We start from the raw sequence: 20,601 nt of genomic DNA on the forward strand, positions 1-20,601 counted from the left end.
TTGCTATTAATATATTTAAAAAGTTATGTGCAGTTTGCCCTACTTTTTTTTTGCAATTGTCTTTAATTTTGAAGTTCCTTTTTCCTTTTGTTATATTCTTTATAATTTTGAAATGATGAAGGTGATGCTTTAGTTTTATATTTTTGGAAAGCCCTTCTCTTATTTTTCATGTTCATGAGCCACATAGGTTTTAATTTTAGCTACCTAAATTTATTATCCATGGAAAAATATTTTGCATTTAACACCAAGACTTAAGCCATGCATTTAGCTGTCTAAGCTCCTGTTGCCTTTCCTGTTTTGCGCATGGCACAGGAAATATTCCAGAGAATATGACCTTGGAGGTCCTTCCTTTCAACTTGAAGCTTAGTTTTTTAAACTCCCTAGCAGTAATCCTGAGTGTGGCTCGGGGTGAATTATCCATACCAAAAGCAGTAACCCAAGCCACACTCAGGGTGGAATTGCCAGGGAGTTTTCCAGTTTCACCTGGTGCCCGCAGCGTCCTCCAGCAATGCCTGGGGCGTCCTCCAGCAATGCATCTGTGTCCCTGGGGTGTGAACGTTGGGGACACGAGGCCAGGGAATGCAGATGCCAGACAGGCCAGGCAGTGCGAATGTGCGTCTGAGGTGCGTGACTGTACGTCTGGGAGGCAGGAACTTTAAATTAATAACTATTCCTAAATGGGACTTCTTTCTTGCTGTAATGACACTGATTCCCTTGCTAGGGAAAACCCTTTAGATTGTGAATTGTATTGTGAATAAAAGTACAAAATACAATATTGGAATTTTTTTTCCCCTATATCTGTACCTGGAGTTCAGCTTTAATTCTTTTTGTAATTTTATCCACTTTTCATGTAAAATTTGAAAAAAAAAATGTGCAGAAATTGCACTCACTGTTTTGGTGCATTTATCCGTACAGTATCCAGTGAGCTGGAATGACTTTTGCTGTGGAGGGATGGCCATCATTGGTGTATACACCAAACCCAACTCCATTATGCCGGCATCAAACTTTCGCAATGATGGTGTGTAATACAAACGGATGCCCGATGAATCATGCAGACCTGAGGAAATATGAAACCAAATTGCACATGATGTGTTTATATTTTCAATGAAGCTAGTGGTACTCAAGGGTAAGGAATCATTGCAGTCAAACATTAAATTTTGCTGTTAAATTGAGAATTGGCACAGTTCTCAGTCCACAGTCCTAGAATTTATCTTGTGCACCTGGCTTCTCTACCAGTTGAACTGATATAGGTATTAGTATTCTTATCCTATTACTGGCCATCTCAGTCAGTGGGTTCCCTGGTTTGCAGTTGCACCCTCGCACCCTCTGTATTCGCTAAACTTTACAGAATCATATAGTAGTGCACTACCCATAAACTCGGCTTCTAATGATTGGGGACTGTCTCCGTTTCACTCTTAGATAAAACTTACTAATGCGGACATAAAATGTTAATTTTACTGCCAGATTTTACTTGTTATAATTCCCTTTAGATGTGATCTGAAGTGGTCTGACATATAACTTTATGGAACTTCCGGGATAGTGGGTAAAAGTCGTTTTTGCTTAGTCTAAAAGAATTGGACAACACTGATACTGTAACAGAAGTAATCATAGTATTCTCGCTAATAAGTTAGAAATTCGTAAGCCTGAATTACCCTGCTACCAAAATCTATAAATAACCCAGGAGTGCAAATGCAGTGTTTTGTCGGTTTATCTGTACTGAGTGGGCAGGGAGGAACTTGGCGCTATCAGCTGTGTGGCACCAGACAGCCAGAGAAATCCACATGGCTTGCTGCTGCTATTGCACACTGAGGACCAGAGATCGGCTAATGAGCTTACGCCTTGGGGCGGTAGTAATTAAATGAGACTGGAGGTTGGCAGCTACAAAAAATATTAATAATCAAGCTGATATATACCAAAAGGGGAAAACCATTGCTCTGTTAGATTTCAGGATAATTCAACATGGTAAAGTGTATTGACTGAACAGCATTCTGAACAATGTTAGGCCTTTCTTCATGTTAACTCTAATTCTTTGCAAAGGGGGGAAAAACAAAAAGTGAAACTATTTGCACCGTAAACACCATTTCTCAGTTCTATTGATCTAACATCAGGAAGCTACAGAAGACTATTCAGTATCTTACAGAAGAGGGAACCTTTACTAAGGACCCCATTGGTGCAATGACACTCATTACATGGTTATTGAAAGCCTGAAGGTGAAAGAAATGGAGGACACAATATGCTGCCAAGCTGGAAAAAAAAATTATTGCTGTGTGAGTTTTCTGTCTTTGTAATGCAAGGACTGTGTAATATTGGAAATCCTTAGGTAGTTGAAACATGTTCACATGTTTAGGTGCTGTCCTGCTTTAAATGCATATAAACAAAAACAGGATTAAATTTATATACTGTACACAAAAGACTAGTATGTATGCAGAGTGCAATAGACAAAAAATGATTATGCAAAAGAATCTGAAAAAAATATATATTTGTGCTGACCCTAAGATTGTGATATATACAACATGGTTTCACAACTATATACACAACTATATTTTTGTGTTTCAGGATACAACATTTGGAGATTTACAAGATCTAACTTCCTACCCACTGGATTACATAAGGCACTGTCATTTTCTGATCAGGTATATGCAGAGGGTTGCTAGGTATTGCTATACTACTATTTATAAACCTATTACACCACTACTATCTTTTGTAAGACAGTTCTCATATTGGGGTTGGAGAAAATATTTTTGTTAAAAAAGGATCGATTTTCCTCCTCCTGAACAATTTTCCAAACTGATTCAATGTTTTCAACCAAAGAAGACAAACAGCCCAAAGATGAAATGATCTACATAACCTTGTGAGAACACCAACAGTTAGGACATTCACTGCTCTGCAGGTACAGTAGTGTGAGTGCTCAGGACATTCAGTTCTCTGTAGAGTACTTAGGTTAGGTCAGTCAGGGCATGCAATGCTCTGAAGAGTATTGTAAGGTGAGCAATCAGGGCATACAGTGCTCTTCAAGGTACAGTTGCCTATACAATTAGAATATTACACATAAATAGCCGATACATCACAACTGATTTAAGCCTCTTGCTACCAAGATTGTTTGCTAGCAGTTACTCTGTATAGGAGGTCAACAGGAAATTGTCATTAGCCTAATAGTACCAAGCAGATGAACTTATGGCTATCCATGGGGCATACAAGTATATCTGTAGCACCAACCACATTTGTCTGATTAGTACTGGTTACTACTGCGTGCTACTTGTAAAGTTTAAGCCATAGAGATTTGTTCAATTTGCTTGGCGATCAGTGATAAATTGCTAGCAATGTTCACACAATTAGGCTACTAAAAAGTTTCTGTGCATCTCTAGTTTAATAGGGTGACCGCAAGTGGTTACATCTCAGTAATTACATATGAATCTAAGCCCACAAAGGTACTCTGTAAAGCTCTGTGTAATATGTCAATGCTAGATAGCACTGATAGTAAAGCTTCCAACGAACAATTGAAGAGTGAAGATGTTACATTTGAGCCATGGTGCTATTTAATCAATACAATATAATATGTGGCCGAGCCCCATTAATTAGCTCCCTTCCCCACAAGTACCTTCTGATGTAGATACTCTTTTAGTAAAAGATAGAATTGCCATCTCACCAATGCAGGCCTGCTGCACACGCTCCATCCCCAGTACAACAATGAGCAACATCTAGAGATAAAGTTGACAGAATTCACCTTTTAGTTGCAAAGGATTGTGGTAATGAACCTCAAGTCGTAGGAATCTTGAAGACCTTGCCCCTCCAAATGCTAAGCCAACATCTTGTGGGTAGTAAAATGGCTGAAATTGTCGAAACAGTCAGCATTATTATTCAGCTGAAGAAAACCGGTTACCATTGAGCATTCATCATTGTATTATTCTCATTGTGCAGGCTCACTCAAAAGATTTGCATTTGACTTACAAAGTTTAGACACAAGCTATTCAAGTAAAGATGGTAGCATCTTTCAAAATGAACACATGAAATAATTTTATGCATATATGTGATTTTTAGCAGCTAACAAGCTTAAAGAGCAATATAAATTCATTATTTTAATTTTAATTTTCACAAAAAGCAATGCAGTCATTGCATTGTACGTTTTTAAATGCAGTATACCCACAACATGTATCAATCATGTCAGGAACCTATTACAGCACAGTCTACATGACTTAATAAAAAGGGTTCATACAAGTGATGGCATTGCACTGTGCTAGTGTGAATCTACAGTTAGGTCCATAAATATTTGGACAGAGACAACTTTTTTTGAACTCCCGTTCTGTACATTACCACAATTAATTTTCAATGAAGCAATTCAGGTGCAGTTGAACTGCAGACTTTCAGCTTTAATTCAGTGGGTTGAACAAAAAGATTGCATTAAATATGAGGAACTAAAGCCGTTTTTTAACACAATCACTTCATTTCAGGGGCTCAAAAGTAGTTGGACAAATCAAAAAGCTGAAAATAAAATGATCATTTCTGATACTTGGTTGAAACCCCTTTTCTGGTATGGACAGTTTGTATTCTTGAACTCATGGACATCACCAGATGCTGGGTTTCCTCCTTTTTAATGCTCTGCCCGGCCTTTACTGCAGCGGCTTTCAGTTGCTGTTTGTTTGTGGGCCTTTATGTCCGAAGTTTAGTCTTCAACAAGTGAAATGCATGCTCAATTGGGTTCAGATCAGGTGACTGACTTGGCCATTCAAGAATATTCCACTTCTTTGCTTTAATAAACTCCTGGGTTGCTTTGGCTGTATGTTTTGGTTCATTGTCCATCTGTATTATGAAACGCCTCCCAATCAATGTGACTGCATTTAGCTGGATTTGAGCAGACAGTATGTCTCTGAACACCTCAGAATTCATTCGGCTGCTTCTGTCCTGTGTCACATCATGGATAAACACTAGTTTCCCAGTGCCACTGGCAGCCATGCACACCCAAGCCATCACACTGCCTCCACCATGTTTTACAGATGATATGGTATGCTTTGGATCATGAGCTGTTCCACGCCTTCTCCATACTTTTTTCCTGCCATCATTCTGGTAAAGGTTGATCTTGGTTTCATGATAATAATATTTTTACAGAACTGTGCTGGCTTTTTTAGATGTTTTTTTATCTCCAATCTAGCCTTTCTATTCTTGAGGCTTATGAGTGGCTTGCACCTTGCAGTGCACCCTCTGTATTTACTTTCATGCAGTCTTCTCTTTATAGTAGACTTGGATATTGATACGCCTACTTCCTAGAGTGTTGTTCCCTTGGTTGGCTGTTGTGAAGGGGTTTCTCTTCACCATGGAAATGATTCTGCGATCATCCACTACTAATGTCTTCCATGGACGTCCAGGTCTTTTGGTGTTGTCGAGTTCACCAGTGCTTTGTTTCTTTCTCATGATTGTGTTAAAAAAAGGCTTTAGTTCCTCAGGTTTTTATGCAATCTTTTTGTTCTACCCACTGAATTAAAGCTAAAAGTCTGAAGTTCAATTGCATCTGAGTTGTTTCAATTACAATTATTGTGGTAATGTACAGAACCAAAATTAGAAAAAAGGTGTCTCTGTCCAAAAATGTATGGACCTAACTGTATACCGAGTGTTAACATACAATTTGTTAAGGCAGCCCAACAACAGATATATATATCTAAAACTGCACTGTTTTTCAGATGCAGCAAATCATAACATAGGAGGAGCAAATATATCTAGTGTGCTGTGTTGCAAATGAGGCTTGTTGGATGCCCCATGATGCAATGGGGTATCATTTAAAATGAAGAGCAGGGCAATGTACCAATATATGAGCATTTAAATAACATGTGTTTTAATGAATAGATCTAAATGGGCCCTTAAATCCTAACTTAATCAAAATTATTTTTTAAGCATTAGATATAGAGGCAAAGAACATTAGTTATATCTAAAAACATGCAGTTAGGTTAATTGGCTTCCCCCCAAAATTGGCCTTAGACTGTATTAATGACATATGACAATGGCAGGGACATTAGATTGTGAGCAACTTTGAGTGACAGCTACTGGCATGACTATAGATTTTGTACAGTGCTACATAATATGTTGACTCTATATAAATCTTGTGTAATAATATTATATCTACCTAATGACCACTCCCAGACTGGGAGTGCCATTTATGTTCCTTAAGTTCAATTGGTGTTAAAAGTTACTGTGAAATAACAGTTATCCAGTATTTTTTTCTTTAAGAAAAACATTTCCTCATTAGTGGATTTGAGACTCACCTTTGCCCCCATGGCCCAGGCAGCTAGAACATGCCTGCAATAGTTTAACCTTTCTGGTTTCATCTTGGAGTCGCAAGGCCCATTGTAGTGGGGAATTGTGTCATAGTCTTCAGAACACTGAAACACCTCTATGTGATGAACAATTGCCTCATGTCCTTTTGTAATTACCGGTTCATACTGCACAAAAAAATCATTTTTATTATAACAGTGGTCATGTGACTTCCCAATAAGATCTTTGGACCAGCAAAATGTTCAAGCACCGCTTGTCAATAGGGTCTCTGTTGAAACGCTGTCCCACAATGCAAAATGATTCAGCTCATATAAATGTTAAAATGATCAGTAAAATGCAAATTATTTTATCAGTGTGCATAAATCCTTTTGATACTTTGTCTATGAAAAGTTTTTAATTTTATAGGAATACAGGAGGGCCTGTTTGCTCCTACATATGTACTTCTACCAAGTAGAGGGATACAGTAGATGTGTTTTGTTCTTTTTCCTTGTTTCTTTTTCCTTCTACAAGTCCACCAGTCTTGTCTTACTGTATGTGAAAACAACGAGTGCAGACAGTTTTTCTTAGCTGTTGATCAGGGAGGCCTGAGCGACTGCAATGGTAGAATGTTGAGGGAAATCTGTGTGTACAATACACTGTGACTTTCACTTAAATCCTATAGTTAGCCCCTGTCTTTAGGCATCTGAACTTATTAGCAATTAAACAACTGATTAAAATGAATGGTTTAATTTTAGAAAAGCTGCCTGACATCTAACAGGAATGTTCTAACTTACACTGAGACTGGTGAATTTTTAAGAGATTCTCGTCTTTGGGCCTTTTTTTATTTCTTGAAAAAATTTAGATGGCTGCAAGCATATGCGCAGGGTGCTCACATCTGCCATCTTCCATCCTACCCATGTATTTATCAAACTAATTGGAAAATAGAGTCTACTGGGCACACAAACCCAGTGCTGTCAATGTACTTCCCCATGGCAAAGACTAATTTTAAATAACACTCCAAGGAACAACTTTACCATGACTTTGCAAATTGTTTGTACTGCAGCACAGAAATGGTTACTCTAGTAACCTAATCTGTTCTGCTGGCTTCATATTATACATATATTTAAGAGCTCCAATTTTCATTGCCCATTATTGCTACTGCTGTGTCCAGTCCAGCCCATTTTTCAAACGGTTCCCTGGGTGGGCCTGACGTTGACCTGATTTTACCTCCACCCCTTGTCCACAGAGCAACTCATACTGGATTATTTATTATTTAATAATATTCTAAGGCCTACATACATACATGATAACCAAACCAAGTACAAATATACATGACAGATTCTGTAAGAATAAGAATACTGGAAAAACGTGTAGAATTAATAAATATATGATAACAGCTTCACTTTATGTTTAGACCCTTATAATATAGGGCCATTTATGTTTAGACCCTTATAATTCTAAAAAAAATCATAGAATTATTTGAAAAATTAAGGGTGCTAATACAACAGCAAAGCACACACATTCAAAATACAGTATGTTTAACCTGCAAATATGTTTGCGACTTTGTTCAACTGGTCCTATGATTTGAAGACTTCTGCCTCAATGCAAAACAAGGGAGAACACTTTACTGTTTTCTGGTTCACTTTCCTGTCTATTGGCAATTAAAATCATGGTGATTTATTGTCCAATGGATAGGATGAAACTGGAGAGGCTCCACAGGTAGCTCAATTGAAGATGGGTCATTCCACATCCCTCTGAGATACCTTTGTCACGTATGTCAGGAAGCTGCAGGATTGTACACAGGGCACTGGAAAAAGTGTTCAATCTTGTTCTGCACATGTGCAAGATGGGGGTCTGCATCATTACTGGGTGTTCCAAAAATGTAAATGTCCAAGTCATCTTGCACATGCAGAAAATGAGAATGGGTGCTTCGACCAGGTCCTTGTGTATATTCTTACAGCTTCCTGGGATATATGATATGGGTATCACATAAGGCTGCTGAGTTACCCATCAATCTTTTTAGAACCCTGAAAGTTTGAGGAAGAGTCATTACTTTTATAAATTTATTTTACAAGCGAACACAGAAAAATGGTATGCTTTAGGCTACCTGTAAGGGATGGCTAATTCAAAACACAACACTTTGCAGGGACTGAGATGTTGTTCTAGTAAAATACAGAAATACAATAGTGGAAGAATTTACTGTTTGGTATATGTGATGCAGTAACAAAATATGGTACAGCAAGCATATATTGTAAGAAATATAAATAACCACTTGAAACATGAGCGTGCTGGCAATACAACTTTAGTTACACTCTAAAATTAAATGTTTTGTCTTACCATGACAATGTGATGTTTGGAGAAGTCTTGAGGTAATTCAGTGATGTAGCACCAGTAAGTTGTTTCTTTATTTGGAATGACAACATCCGGAGCAAGGACATCCATTGTCAGGACATCATCAGGCAGACGAGGCACACGAATCTCTGGTTTTAGCAACTGTACTCGCTGCAGGCCACGGTGGAGGGTGGAGATATTAATGGCCGACAGTGAATGGAAGGGTTTCTCTAGCAGGGCGTAGATGAGGTGTACCGTACCTTCCTGAGAAGGAAGATTACAGATAATGAAGATTTGCAAAAACAGAATTTTGAAAGGATATAGGCACTTAAAGAGCACCTGTTTTTTTTTTTTTATTTTGTATTCAAAAGAATGCTTAAACTACTGCCTGGTTACGTTTTGCTGTCTGCATACCACTGGGGGAATTTCTATTTACTTCTGATCCAGGGGCAACATTTTGGATCCCCACCACACAGGTACAAATTGAGGGATAAATCTATCTTTTGATGGCCATACAGTGGCCAGTATTCTGTTTCACCCAGTCTATTAACCATTTGCTTGGCTATTACTGTGCATAAAGCCAGCCTTGTTTTTAGTACATTTTTAATGCTGACCCCCCTGCTTTCACCAGTATTAAATATTGGTAATGCAAAGAAGGGTTGATATTGATATTTTTAGAGAATTGATATTGATCAAAAATCAGTATGGGAAGCCCTGTTTTCCAAAATTATTTTTGTAATTTTTTTAATAATTACTTTTTATTTTTTAATAATTACAATAATAAATTAAATGATGGATCTATTAGGGATATTGAACAATGTATTGCTATTGCATATGCATAATAGGGACAATCTTTTCCCAAATTACTGAAAACTAAAAAAGGCTTTGTCTTTTGTGGGTTTAACCCTAGAAAAGTGGAACGGTTTATTGTAATGTAGACAGTACCTCTATAAGGTAATCTTTGGGGTCACATGTTGTGAAGGGTCTTTTGAAGACAAGGTAGAGGCCCTCTGGCGTCTGTCTGGCTGACAACAGCTGGTAGTCTTGGTGACTGTCAATGTGCAGTCTTCCCTCCTTGTCACTCCAGGCATCCTAGGAATACAATATAAGACTGTTATACCTACAGTATGTAACTAATTTTAATTGGGCCTAGAGACACAAAGCTGTGTTAGCAACATGCTGCTTCAATACCCTCCACCACTGTTCATGTAACTGAAAGCCTTGGTATTACAGTATTATTGAAGGTAGTTCAGAGTTGACAATTGTTTATCTTAACCCTCAGTAGAAATGTTACCAAATGGCAAAACTTTTAGTTATGTGAGTATTTAGGTTCTTCCTTTTTTTATTCAAAATGGCAATGGCAATTGCCATTGCTGGTTAGGCTAAGTAAATGGCCTACTCTGATACGCAGAGTTTCTGGGGCAGATTTGATAAAGATCTCCAAGGCTGGGGAAAATACACTTCAATCAGTGAAACTGGATGCTCTAGCAATTGGTATTATTGGTATCAATATAGCTTAACATCTAAAAATGTATTTTTAGTACATTTTAGTAAACGTATTCTTAATGGGGCTATTGACATGAAATTTACACCAAATTGCATAGCACAGGGAATATGTACTGAGAAAACTTTCTGTAAATGTATTTAATTCTTAGTAGAAAAGCCTTGGTTGGTAATGACAGCTTTAAGATGCCTCCCTCCTATATGAAGAATCCAGTCGCATGGATTGCTCAGTGTGATTTAGCCCATTCATAAACTGTCTTCAAATCTTGATGGTCCCGGAGACCTCTATGATCTTCAGTTTTTTCCATAGATTCTCACTTAGATTCAAGTTGGGTGATTGACTAGGCTAGTCTAGCAGCTTTTTTTTCTCTTTCACTAAAACCAAAAGAGAGTTTTTCATGTGTGCTGCTGTGTGTTTGGGATCATTGCATTCCTGAAAAGTTCACCCTCGTTAAATTTTAGCATCCTGGTAGATGGCAGCAGATTATTATCAGGAATGTCTTGGAACATTTTTCATTCATCCTTCCTTCAAATATATGAAGTCTGCCAGCCCCACACCATAATGTTCCCACCTCCTAACTTTACTGTTGGTGTGTTTTGAGATGTAAATTGCCATTTCGCCTCCAAACATGCAGTGTGCCATCCACACTGAGTTGGCATCCAAAGAGTTCAATGTTGGTCTCATCTGACCAGACTGTATTCTGCCAGTATTTCACTGGCTTGTCCAAATCTTGCGAAGCTGTCACTGCTCCACAAGGCCAAGTGGTGGATCCACTGTGTCACCAATCCTGTGGGTAGGGACGTGCACAGGGCGCAGGGTCTAATCAGAAACTTGGTTTTCTCCAGAGCCACTAGAGGTGAGGATGTTGTGAGGCAAGCTACTGCCAGGTTGCGGCCCCCATGCCCGCCAAGGCAGGTGACTGCTAAGAAGCTGGAACCAGGACGTAGTGCAAAAGAGAAATCCAAGAGAGTAGTCTGACAAGCCAAAAGGTCAGGGCAGGCAGCGAACAAGGTTGGTCAGAAAACAGGCAAGAGGTCAGGGCAGGCAGCAAACAAGAGTAGTCAGGAAACAAGCCCGGGTCAGTACATGAAGAATCTGGAACTGGAAAAACAACCAGGGACCTGAAAGCAAAGCCAAAGAAACTCCTTGTTCAGGCAACTTCCTGTTGCCAGGTCACTTCCTTAAGAAGGGAATGTCAGGTGATGGGCATGGATAAAGTGAGCTGCAGACATCAATCCCACCAGCAGAGGGAGTGCTGTTGCTGAGATAATCTCAGGTGTTATTCAGATGTTTGCCAGCAGAGGGAGTGCACCTGTGGAATACCTTGGTTCTCTGAGGCAAGGGAGCAGCTGACAGAGAATCACCTGACTTGGAACAGGAAGTATGCAGAGTGTTGGATCCAGAGGCAGAGATGGTGCTGGCAGCAGGGGACTGCAAGAAGGAGGCACAGATAACCTGGACCTGCGGGAATCTGTGACGGCACCAATATTTACATGAGCTTCAACATGCTTTTTCTTCAGCAGTAGAGTTTTGCGAGTGAGTGTGAGTAGAGGCCATGTTGGCTGAGTGGATTACTTGTTTTATTTGAAACAACTGTACCTGCTAATTCCAGGTCTTTCTGAAGCTCTCCATGAGTGATCCTAGGCTCTTGGATAACTCTTCTTCTCAGAAATATATCTGTAACACTGGGAAACACATTTTTTGTTGAGTTGGATCTTACACTTGTTTTTTTACTAGTTTTTGGGTGGTGAATCCAGAAATGACCCCAGTTTTTTTACTATCACATCCAATTATTAGGGTACCCTCCTTTTTTGTCAAAAACATACCAATTTTACATATGATTAAATATTAACTTGAATGTACTGTTTATTTAAATTTCTTTTGCTCATACAAAGGTTTTATTGTTACTCTATGACATTTTTTTTATAGTAAAACATTTGAAAATGAAACGGGTGAGCGGTTAATGTAAAAATGTACGCTTATAGCTTTTCCTGGAGTGTTCAGTGTTAGAACAATCCCGCTGGATGCTCCAACAATAGTCAGCCATCATATGTACATATGAAAGAAAGATAGCTATGCAGAAAATGCACCTTGATGCTCATATTGCAACCAAGAATTTTGTAGCTCTCCAAGAGTTTCTGGACAATTTCTGTGTAATTATTTGCTCTTGTGTTTCCAAGAAAGTCCTTGACAATAGCTTTGAATGATAACAAAGCATTATTTTCAACTTCAACAACTGACATTGTCCAGATGAAATGTTTATCTTTGGTGAGCTGCCAAATCTGTGGACCATCAAACACACTGGCCTTTATTTTTTCAAATGACAGGCTAGGAAATGCCAAAATGAGGTATTCGAAACATTCTCCTTTAGTTGGCAAAGCTTTAACGACCTGCTTCATCAGTTTCATGTGCAGAGGTGGGAATATAATATTCTTTCTATCAACCACTGGCTCATGTAGAATGTTTGTATCACCTGGTTTTAAGGCAGATCTTGGGGGCAAATTCCTTTCCACCCAATGCCTCTCATGAGCTATGCTGTCCCACAGAAATCAGGGATACTTGGTGTATCTGTGTTGCTGACCAAGAAAGAAGCATACCATTTTAAGGTCAACACAAATGACCCAATGTGTTGGTGATATTGCAACAACTCAATGACTCTCTTTATGTCTGCAAAGCCTTCACAAAGAGAAAGTGAATGGCCAATTGGGACTGACCCAAATATATTGCCATTGTGAAGGAAGACACACTTTAAGCTCCCCTTTGAGCTATCGATGAATAGTCGCCATTCAATTGAGTTATAGATTGGAATTCCCAATTCCTCCATTAAACCAGGTATGTTATGGCAATACACAAAGCCACTGTCAGTTCTAAAGTACTGCAGAAATGCAATTTCTCTGGTTCGAAAGTATGATACCTTTGTTCCTTATTCAAGTAAGTTTTTCTCACGCAGTCTTGATGGTAGGAGTTCTGAAGCTTTCTTGGATAGTCCCAAATCACGTGCCAAATCACTCAACTCATTCTAATCAAATCCCCTATGAACTGAGTCCTCTTCAGTTTCAAAATCTTCATCATTGTTGTCACCAAGTTCATCACCATTATCATGTTGTTCAATAGAGGGTGACGAAAACCGGCACTGGGATTTCATCTGAATGAGCTACTGGGTGTATAGCCGATGGTAGATTAGGATACTCTGGTATATTTATTTTTCCTGTTATATCCTGAAGTTTTCACTTTACAAAAGTAACAGTCACTTAAATGATCTCCTGGCTCTGGCCAAACCATAGGTATACCAAATGGCATCTTATCATGCGTTCCTTTTGTCCACATCTGTAAACCCTCGACACACTGTTTGCACATCTTATGAGGGGCCCAAGACTTATCTTCTTCACCAAGTTTAACTTTGAAATATGCCAAATATGCTTGCTCTACAAATGTGCTGATGTTTGCCCCTTGGGAATGGTGAAACTGCCACAGATATAACAAAATGAATCAGGGTTGTTTAGGCACTTACGATGAGAAACAGCAGAGCCAGACATGCTCTGAAAGAAGGGAAATACGAGTGTAAGTAGAAAAATAAATTTTGCTTATTCACTACCTAGAGCAGCGCACAACCTCTGACCACACTGTCTTGCATGTAAATGAATAGCCTGTACAAATCCACGCTACAGTAATCGCAACAGTATAAGTGGTAGAGAAAAAAACTGACGTGATAGAAGAAAACTAACTGCACTTTCAGAATCAGCATACCTATTTTAGTGTAAATAAGCTTAAAAATTGAAGTCAACAAACAATGTGTACAAAATTGTTCCCCAGTAAATGCCATTAGTATGTTTTGCAACAATAAGATTGTGAAGGTCTTGAAAAAGCTCTTTGATTTTACAGTTCAAGAGATCCTTCTTCTGTAAAACCTTAAAAATGAGAAACTTTTTTCATAGGCCATCAGTTTTTGCACTGATAGACGGCTGGATCGCTTTCTAAATACTGATGGATTTCAGCAGCTTGCCGTGCCTTTTTGCACCTCTTTTCTTCATGTGGTCAATACGTATTTGCTTTTATTTATTTGTATGGGTGGTTTACTTGAGTTGTTACCGACATTTGGTGCGAATTTCATTTCAATAGCCCTATTAGAAATATTTTACTGAGATGAAAAATGAGGGGGTTCACTATAGGGATACTAGATGAATATATATCTGCCAAGCCTGAGGTTAATTGAAAAAAAGTGGAAGCGAAAGAGAAAGCAGGCTTTTTTGGCAATATGCCTTAAAAATGTAACTAATCTATTTATATGATAGAAAGTAATATATAATAATAAAGAAAGGCTGAATTCTAACAGAGATCTAATATGCCAGGTTACACTCTAGACATAGTGCTCCTATTACAAGAATACATATAGTTTCCATATTGGGTAAACATATAAAGTGTAATCACATGCACAAAAGAGGCATTTGTCACTTTTTTCTGACGCGTTTTGCCTATAAAGGCTTCCTGAGGAGATAGAGACAATGTGGTTTATAACAAGATATTAAAGGAGCTGGACATATGTGGACAACCTGGGTAAGTGTTTCAAGGATATATATGTGTGTCGTTGTTATTCAAACTCCCATCCCTATTCAGAATTGATAATAGTATCACTTAGGATAACATTTACATCCGTAATGATATCTAAAGACTTTTAACCCTGAAGATACTTTATTCAATGAAATATTCAAGATTCCAAACTTCCAGAACAGGTGGTGGTTTATGGAAACAAGCTTAAGGAGTGGGGACCATGAGTAACCAAATTTTTGCAGTCATCATATAGGGTGTAGGGACGCGATGCCTGCAGCCAGTCAAGAAGAGACCTCACTTCTTGACTGGCTGCAAACATCGCATCCCTATACCTTATACAATGACTGCAAAAAACTGGAGTGCAGAAGACAGAGGCTACTTTCAGGCTCTCCCTGCAATGCCGAGTTTAGCATACCAGCCAAGCTGAAATGAACATGCTATAAAAATGACAACGCTCCAGCAGCAATGCAAGAAGGAGTTTTGCTTTACGTAAGAATTATGAATATAAAAAAGAAAATGTACTGGCAAAAATTTTATGGTCTTTACCATAACAAAGCTGACAAACAATTCCATCTTCCTAGAACACTAGCAAAAATGAGGCGTGCAGATAGTAGGGGAATTTTTTTGTGTGTCAGTGTTCAGTTCATTTGTAGGTGGCAGGCAGTATAACCCAAAGATTGAACACTTACTGAGCCTTTGGATGATTGGGAAGTAGATTTGTTTTCACTAGACATGAGCTAGATTTAAGCTATTAACATGTCGCAATGTAAAAAAAAATAAAAATGCTGGTGTCTGCATATTATCTATGTTTACACATGCCAAACACAAATCAGCCTTTGCAGCATCTTTCACTTGCAACAAAGTTACAACTTACAGCTATATTTACTATATCCATAGCTCAGAGTACATTAGTGTGGCGGTCAGTGGGAAGAATGCCTCCTACATTGTTGGCCATAAGATAGCCAAAAAGATCATTCTTATGAAACTGAACTGAGAGTCACAAATTTCTCATTGCTCGAGAAACCTCCTAGAAAGCTCTAGAGGAACCCTGATTGGGAAACTCTGACCTAAAGTGATCACTGGGGGGAATAACATTCCTCTATTTGTCTGCAAACTGATGACATTATCCAGGCAAAATAACTGAATTGGTCTTAAGTGCATTTTTTCCCTTAAAATTTTATGTACCTGCCATCTTGCTGTATATCGTACCAGGTCAGGAATTTTCAATAAAAACGTAAATAGTTAGTGAAAGGTTCATTTTGAATATGCCACGATGGAACAGTGATCTAACACAATTCCCAGGGACAGTGGTGCGAAGAAGCAACTTTACTGGTAGAATGTATTTCATATTCAATATCATGGACATTTTTGTGTACTTTGAAAAGCAAAACAAAAAAACTATGTAGTTCAGCATATGATGCTGATTCTCACATCCTACTCAGGAATGTACCTGCCATATTGTTCTGCCACCTGTCCCCCCAGTTCTCATGTAAATTTTTGTTGTTCTCAATTAATTTTAGGTTGGGTTTATAAATTAAATAATTGCCATGAAGTACAAAGATTTATTGTAGGTGAGAAAATAGTCGAGTCTGTACAGCTAGGAAAAGGGAACAGCAGAGCGAATAAATAGGGCCTTCCTGGACTTTATTTATTCATTGTACTGATTAAAAAAAAACAACCAATAAAAATCCATTTTGATCTTGTGTGCATTTTGGTTGGCTGCTATAAGTCATAAAATGCCTTCTAAATAATAAATATGTTGTATTAATATGTTATAATTATGTTACCCATATTTGATTGTTGATTTAATTGATATAGGGACATTCGGTTGAGAACCCCTTTGAGGGACAGTTAGTGACATAACTACCAACTTTTTAAAGCCTTGCGTAATATGCTGGTGCTATATAAATACTAGTTGATTATAATAATAATCAATCAACAGGATTTTTAGTTTAATCTTCCTTCTGATTGGTTAATTGTTGGAATGGGCAACATAGGCTGTCCAACGTTCCACCTATGATAAATGAGGCTCATGTTGTCACTTGACATTATAAACACAAAAAACAAATGCAAGAATATAATCTGTAGCTTTCTGTAAGATTTGAGCAGTAATAAAATGTTTCATGGATATCATAGATGCATCAAACTGTAATTAATGAGGTGAATGTTTGCAAAGGGTAGTAAGTCATAGCAACTAGATTCCTGATAGAGAAATGCAGTTAGGTGAGTTAATTTAAGGCAAATGTCTAACTGGTTGTTTTGAAAAACTTTTAGCCATAGTTTACTGAATGTCTTCTTTAATATACACAATCGTTTCCAAAATTATGAAACCGGATATATGCCAATACATTTTTTGGTACATGACTATTACTGTTACTAATATTACATATTTTGTTAAAAACATTTAAAAACAAAACAATGTTATGTCATTATCCTATAGTATTTAAATACATTCAGAAGCATGTGTATATATATATATAATAAGTTTTAGGTATACTTTACATAGCTGATTCATCACAATAAATGCATAACTTAGGAAGAATGTAAAATTTACTTCAGCCTTTTTTTATAACAAACAGTTTTATCTAGATTTTATGGACAACTCAGTGAGCATACTGGAGAGTTGTGGTCCCATGGCAGCCTGAGAGCAGCAAGGCCTGAATTTGAGATACATCTGTATTAGGCAATGCTCTAGTACATGAGGGAATAGTCTTAAAAAACAACAGTCCTTCTCTGTAGCAAAACTTTTTATTTAGTATTTATATTAAGAGGAACTCAAATGACAATGGACTTTAAAACTTTTACAGAATATGTATAGGCAAACCAGTCACTAAAAAGTGTCCCCGCTTGTAGAATCTAATATAGAAAAAAAAACTGTCACTTACACCAAAGAAAGAGCTCAGTCCATCACTCCATAAAACAGCCACATCAGCTTCTTCAAACTCCCCTCGGTCAGACATTCCAAAAATCAATCCAAATTTGAGGTCCTTGATAAGGATCTGAAAATGCACCACTTTTTCAGGGTAGCTGACATTCCAAAAAAGACGAAGCGACCCTTGAGGATCCAGGGGGACGCTGTAGGGAAAGGAGCTGTCCACTGGGGCTGTTCCGTGAAGGGAGACCATGAGTAGGGCTAAGAAAAGGCCAATCATGGTGAAATAGATAGGGACAACCTTTCTGATCTGCAGGTGAGAGGAACAGGAGAGCTTCCCGGTCGCCATCGGTTAAGATACAGTGGCAGACCATGGCTGAGTGACTTTTTATACCTCACATAATCTGTGCAGGTTGGGTCAGCAGAGTTCTGTAATCACATTTGCCTGATCGCAAATCTCATTCTGTGTTTGGGCCCTGAGGTCATGCAGGCCTCATTGGCTGCCACACAGTGATAGGCCCTAATTGTCTAGGCAAGTTTAAAGTGACTTCCACAGGCCATGACATCTGTAACACACAGCTGCTGCCGAAATTCACTTCCTCACCTGTGACAGAAAACCTTTTTTTAGGTCAGTCTGCAGCTGAGATGACAAATGTCTAGTTTGACCCTTTACATCTAGAATTAGTGGCAAACTCATGTTTAGATCTCCTGGCAGACCCTCATTAGCAAAGATGGATTTTTTGTTTGGTAACAAAATTCCTCTGTCCCTTATTTCCATTTAAAATGTCCTTTCTTTTACTTCTGGTGTAGAGATCATAGACTTTTTAATTGTCAAAGTGCTGTATTATTGCAGTAAAGTTTCCTTACATCCTACAGATTGTGTTATTAGCTATTTATAAATTCTAATTAGTGATTTAGTGCTAACAAAACTTAAGTCAATAAGCAATCATTCTTTTATTTATAATGATTTGTGTGACTGGATATTTATTTCAATAGATTGACAGTACACATGTGTTTAGCACCAGCCCCATCAGATGCTCCTGGCTGTACAAGAGTATTTGAAAAACAAATTGACTAATATTGTGTCACCTGAGATACACCCGAGTGTCTTTCCATCTGCATAGTATAATTATGCATGCTTGGGTGAAACAAACATCTACTTTTATGAAACTTCTAAAAAAGTCTCTCTATCTAACAACTGACGATCATCTGAGGTCAGTGGCCTAAGTCAAGCCAAAAGGGCTGGATCAGATAAAAAATGCAAAGTCTATATGTCCTGCTTATATATATTGCTTTCTAAACACTCAAAAAAAATCAGGTTAGAATCCTATTCTAATCACTATTGTTTATCCCTGCAATAAGCAGCAGCATTAGCACCAGCCTGTACTGCTAGCCCCCCTCCTCTCTCCATTGGCCTAATATGTATAGGAGCAAACTGTAGGACGTAAATGCTTGAGAGCGTCCAGACTGTATGTGCATGTTTGACTGCCCTATGAAGTTTTTTAAGGTCTAAGCCGACTCTGCCCGCCGGACTGCATAAATTGAGATTTTCCTGTCCTGTGGGTGGTAAACACAGACAAGAATAAAATACTTTTGATTGGTAGGGTTGAGAAAGGATACTCCCCGTCATATTTTTATACATGTTTCTGTTGAAGATTTTCCTTGTATGCCTAAGAACAGTACATTTCTAAATGACACATTGAAGCTTACAGCAGCCCTTCAATAAGCTAAAACTGACGTTCATTTCTTCTTAATGCTCAATGTAAATAAATATTTATGTGTGAAAAGTATTTGTTTGTATTTTAGGAGTGCAAGAGTTAAGTTTTACACTAAGGCCTACATGACTGCCAAAAGCATTAACTGCTCAGCCATCCAGCATGTCTGGAAATTAGATAAGGCAAAATAGACGCACCTGCTTGCCTGTGAATGGAGGAAAGATCTGTCCAGGCCTTGCTGCTCCAGGGCACATGACATTTCAACTCTGCTGATATTGCCCTATTCATTGGCTTTATTGAATTTACCTGCTCGTCACTTGGATAATGTAAGGCAACACAAATGCATAACCCTGAGGGGAACAGAGAGTGATGGTGACAAGTTATCAACGTTGTATACGTGCAAGAGAGCATCTGGAAAACAAAAAAAATGATCATGGACTGAGCCATTTATTGATTTTTTTTTTTTTTTAAATAAAAGGGTTAAAGTATTCATAAAACTTTAACAAAATGGCACAAGATGCTCATCCTGAATACTAATATTTTAGGACATAATTCAAAGAAATAAGACTGCTGCAGTTAGGAGAGACTTTTTAGTGTGGCAAATCATTATATTAACAAAGACTAATTTTATTTTTAAAAAAAAAATGTAAAAACATGTGGTTTAAGGGGTTCATCACCTGAAAACTGATACCGTGTTTCCCCGAAAATAAGACATAGCTATAAAATAAGCCGTTGCAGGATTTCTAAGCATTTGTGCAATATAAGCCATACCCCAAAAATAAGACATAGTGATAGGCGTGTCGTTCTGTGCCTGCTGCAAGCTGAGGCATAGAGGGAGGATAGAAAGTGAAAGTAAAAGTCTTCTCAGTGAAGTGAGGAGCAGGACACTCTGTTTTGGGTATTGTGTGTTCTCAGGGGGAAGAAGTAAAGCTGTGGCTGCCGTTTTACTCAGCACTGTGGGTCTCTCTCCCCCAGCACCAACCAGCAACAGTCTGTGAGTCTCTCTCACCCCCCACAAACACCATGGGATGTAGAATAAATGTAGATTGTTGTACCATACCTAATAAAAATAGGACATCCCCTGAAAATAGGCCATATTGTGTCTTCTTGAGGAAAAATAAATATAAGACAGTGTCTTCTTTTTGGGGAAACACGGTATTTAAGGGTTTAGTTAAGAAGGCTAAGCCCCCTGTGTCTTAGGGACTGGGGAGTACACAATTCATGGGTCTACATATCCACTGTGGCTATTATGAATGTTTGCCATCATCCCTGCTAGAAATTGTATTTACAGGTAGTCCCCGGGTTAAATAAGAGATAGGGACTGTAGGTGTGTTCCTAAGTTGAATTTGTATGTAAGTCAGAACAGATACATTGTTTTAATAAATGTAATT

The 20,601-nt window shown here is 38.2% G+C and overlaps 1 protein-coding gene across 1 annotated transcript in view; it reads right to left on the bottom strand.

Moving 5' to 3' along the window:
* The window catches only part of DBH (dopamine beta-hydroxylase), a 57,898-nt gene extending 40,072 nt beyond the window's left edge, over window positions 1–17,826 (bottom strand). The window contains exons 1-6 of the mRNA XM_072429710.1: window positions 17,509–17,826; window positions 9,517–9,663; window positions 8,578–8,835; window positions 6,252–6,428; window positions 3,725–3,827; window positions 891–1,057 (exon numbers count right to left, since the gene is read on the bottom strand). Coding sequence (XP_072285811.1) covers window positions 891–1,057; window positions 3,725–3,827; window positions 6,252–6,428; window positions 8,578–8,835; window positions 9,517–9,663; window positions 17,509–17,775 — 1,119 coding nt within the window. The 5' untranslated portion in view covers window positions 17,776–17,826. The remainder of the gene's footprint in view (window positions 1–890; window positions 1,058–3,724; window positions 3,828–6,251; window positions 6,429–8,577; window positions 8,836–9,516; window positions 9,664–17,508) is intronic.
* Between the last annotated feature and the right edge of the window lie 2,775 nt (window positions 17,827–20,601).

The sequence above is a fragment of the Pyxicephalus adspersus genome, chromosome Z, assembly GCF_032062135.1.
Source record: "Pyxicephalus adspersus chromosome Z, UCB_Pads_2.0, whole genome shotgun sequence".
In the NCBI taxonomy this organism is placed as follows: Eukaryota; Metazoa; Chordata; class Amphibia; order Anura; family Pyxicephalidae; genus Pyxicephalus; species Pyxicephalus adspersus.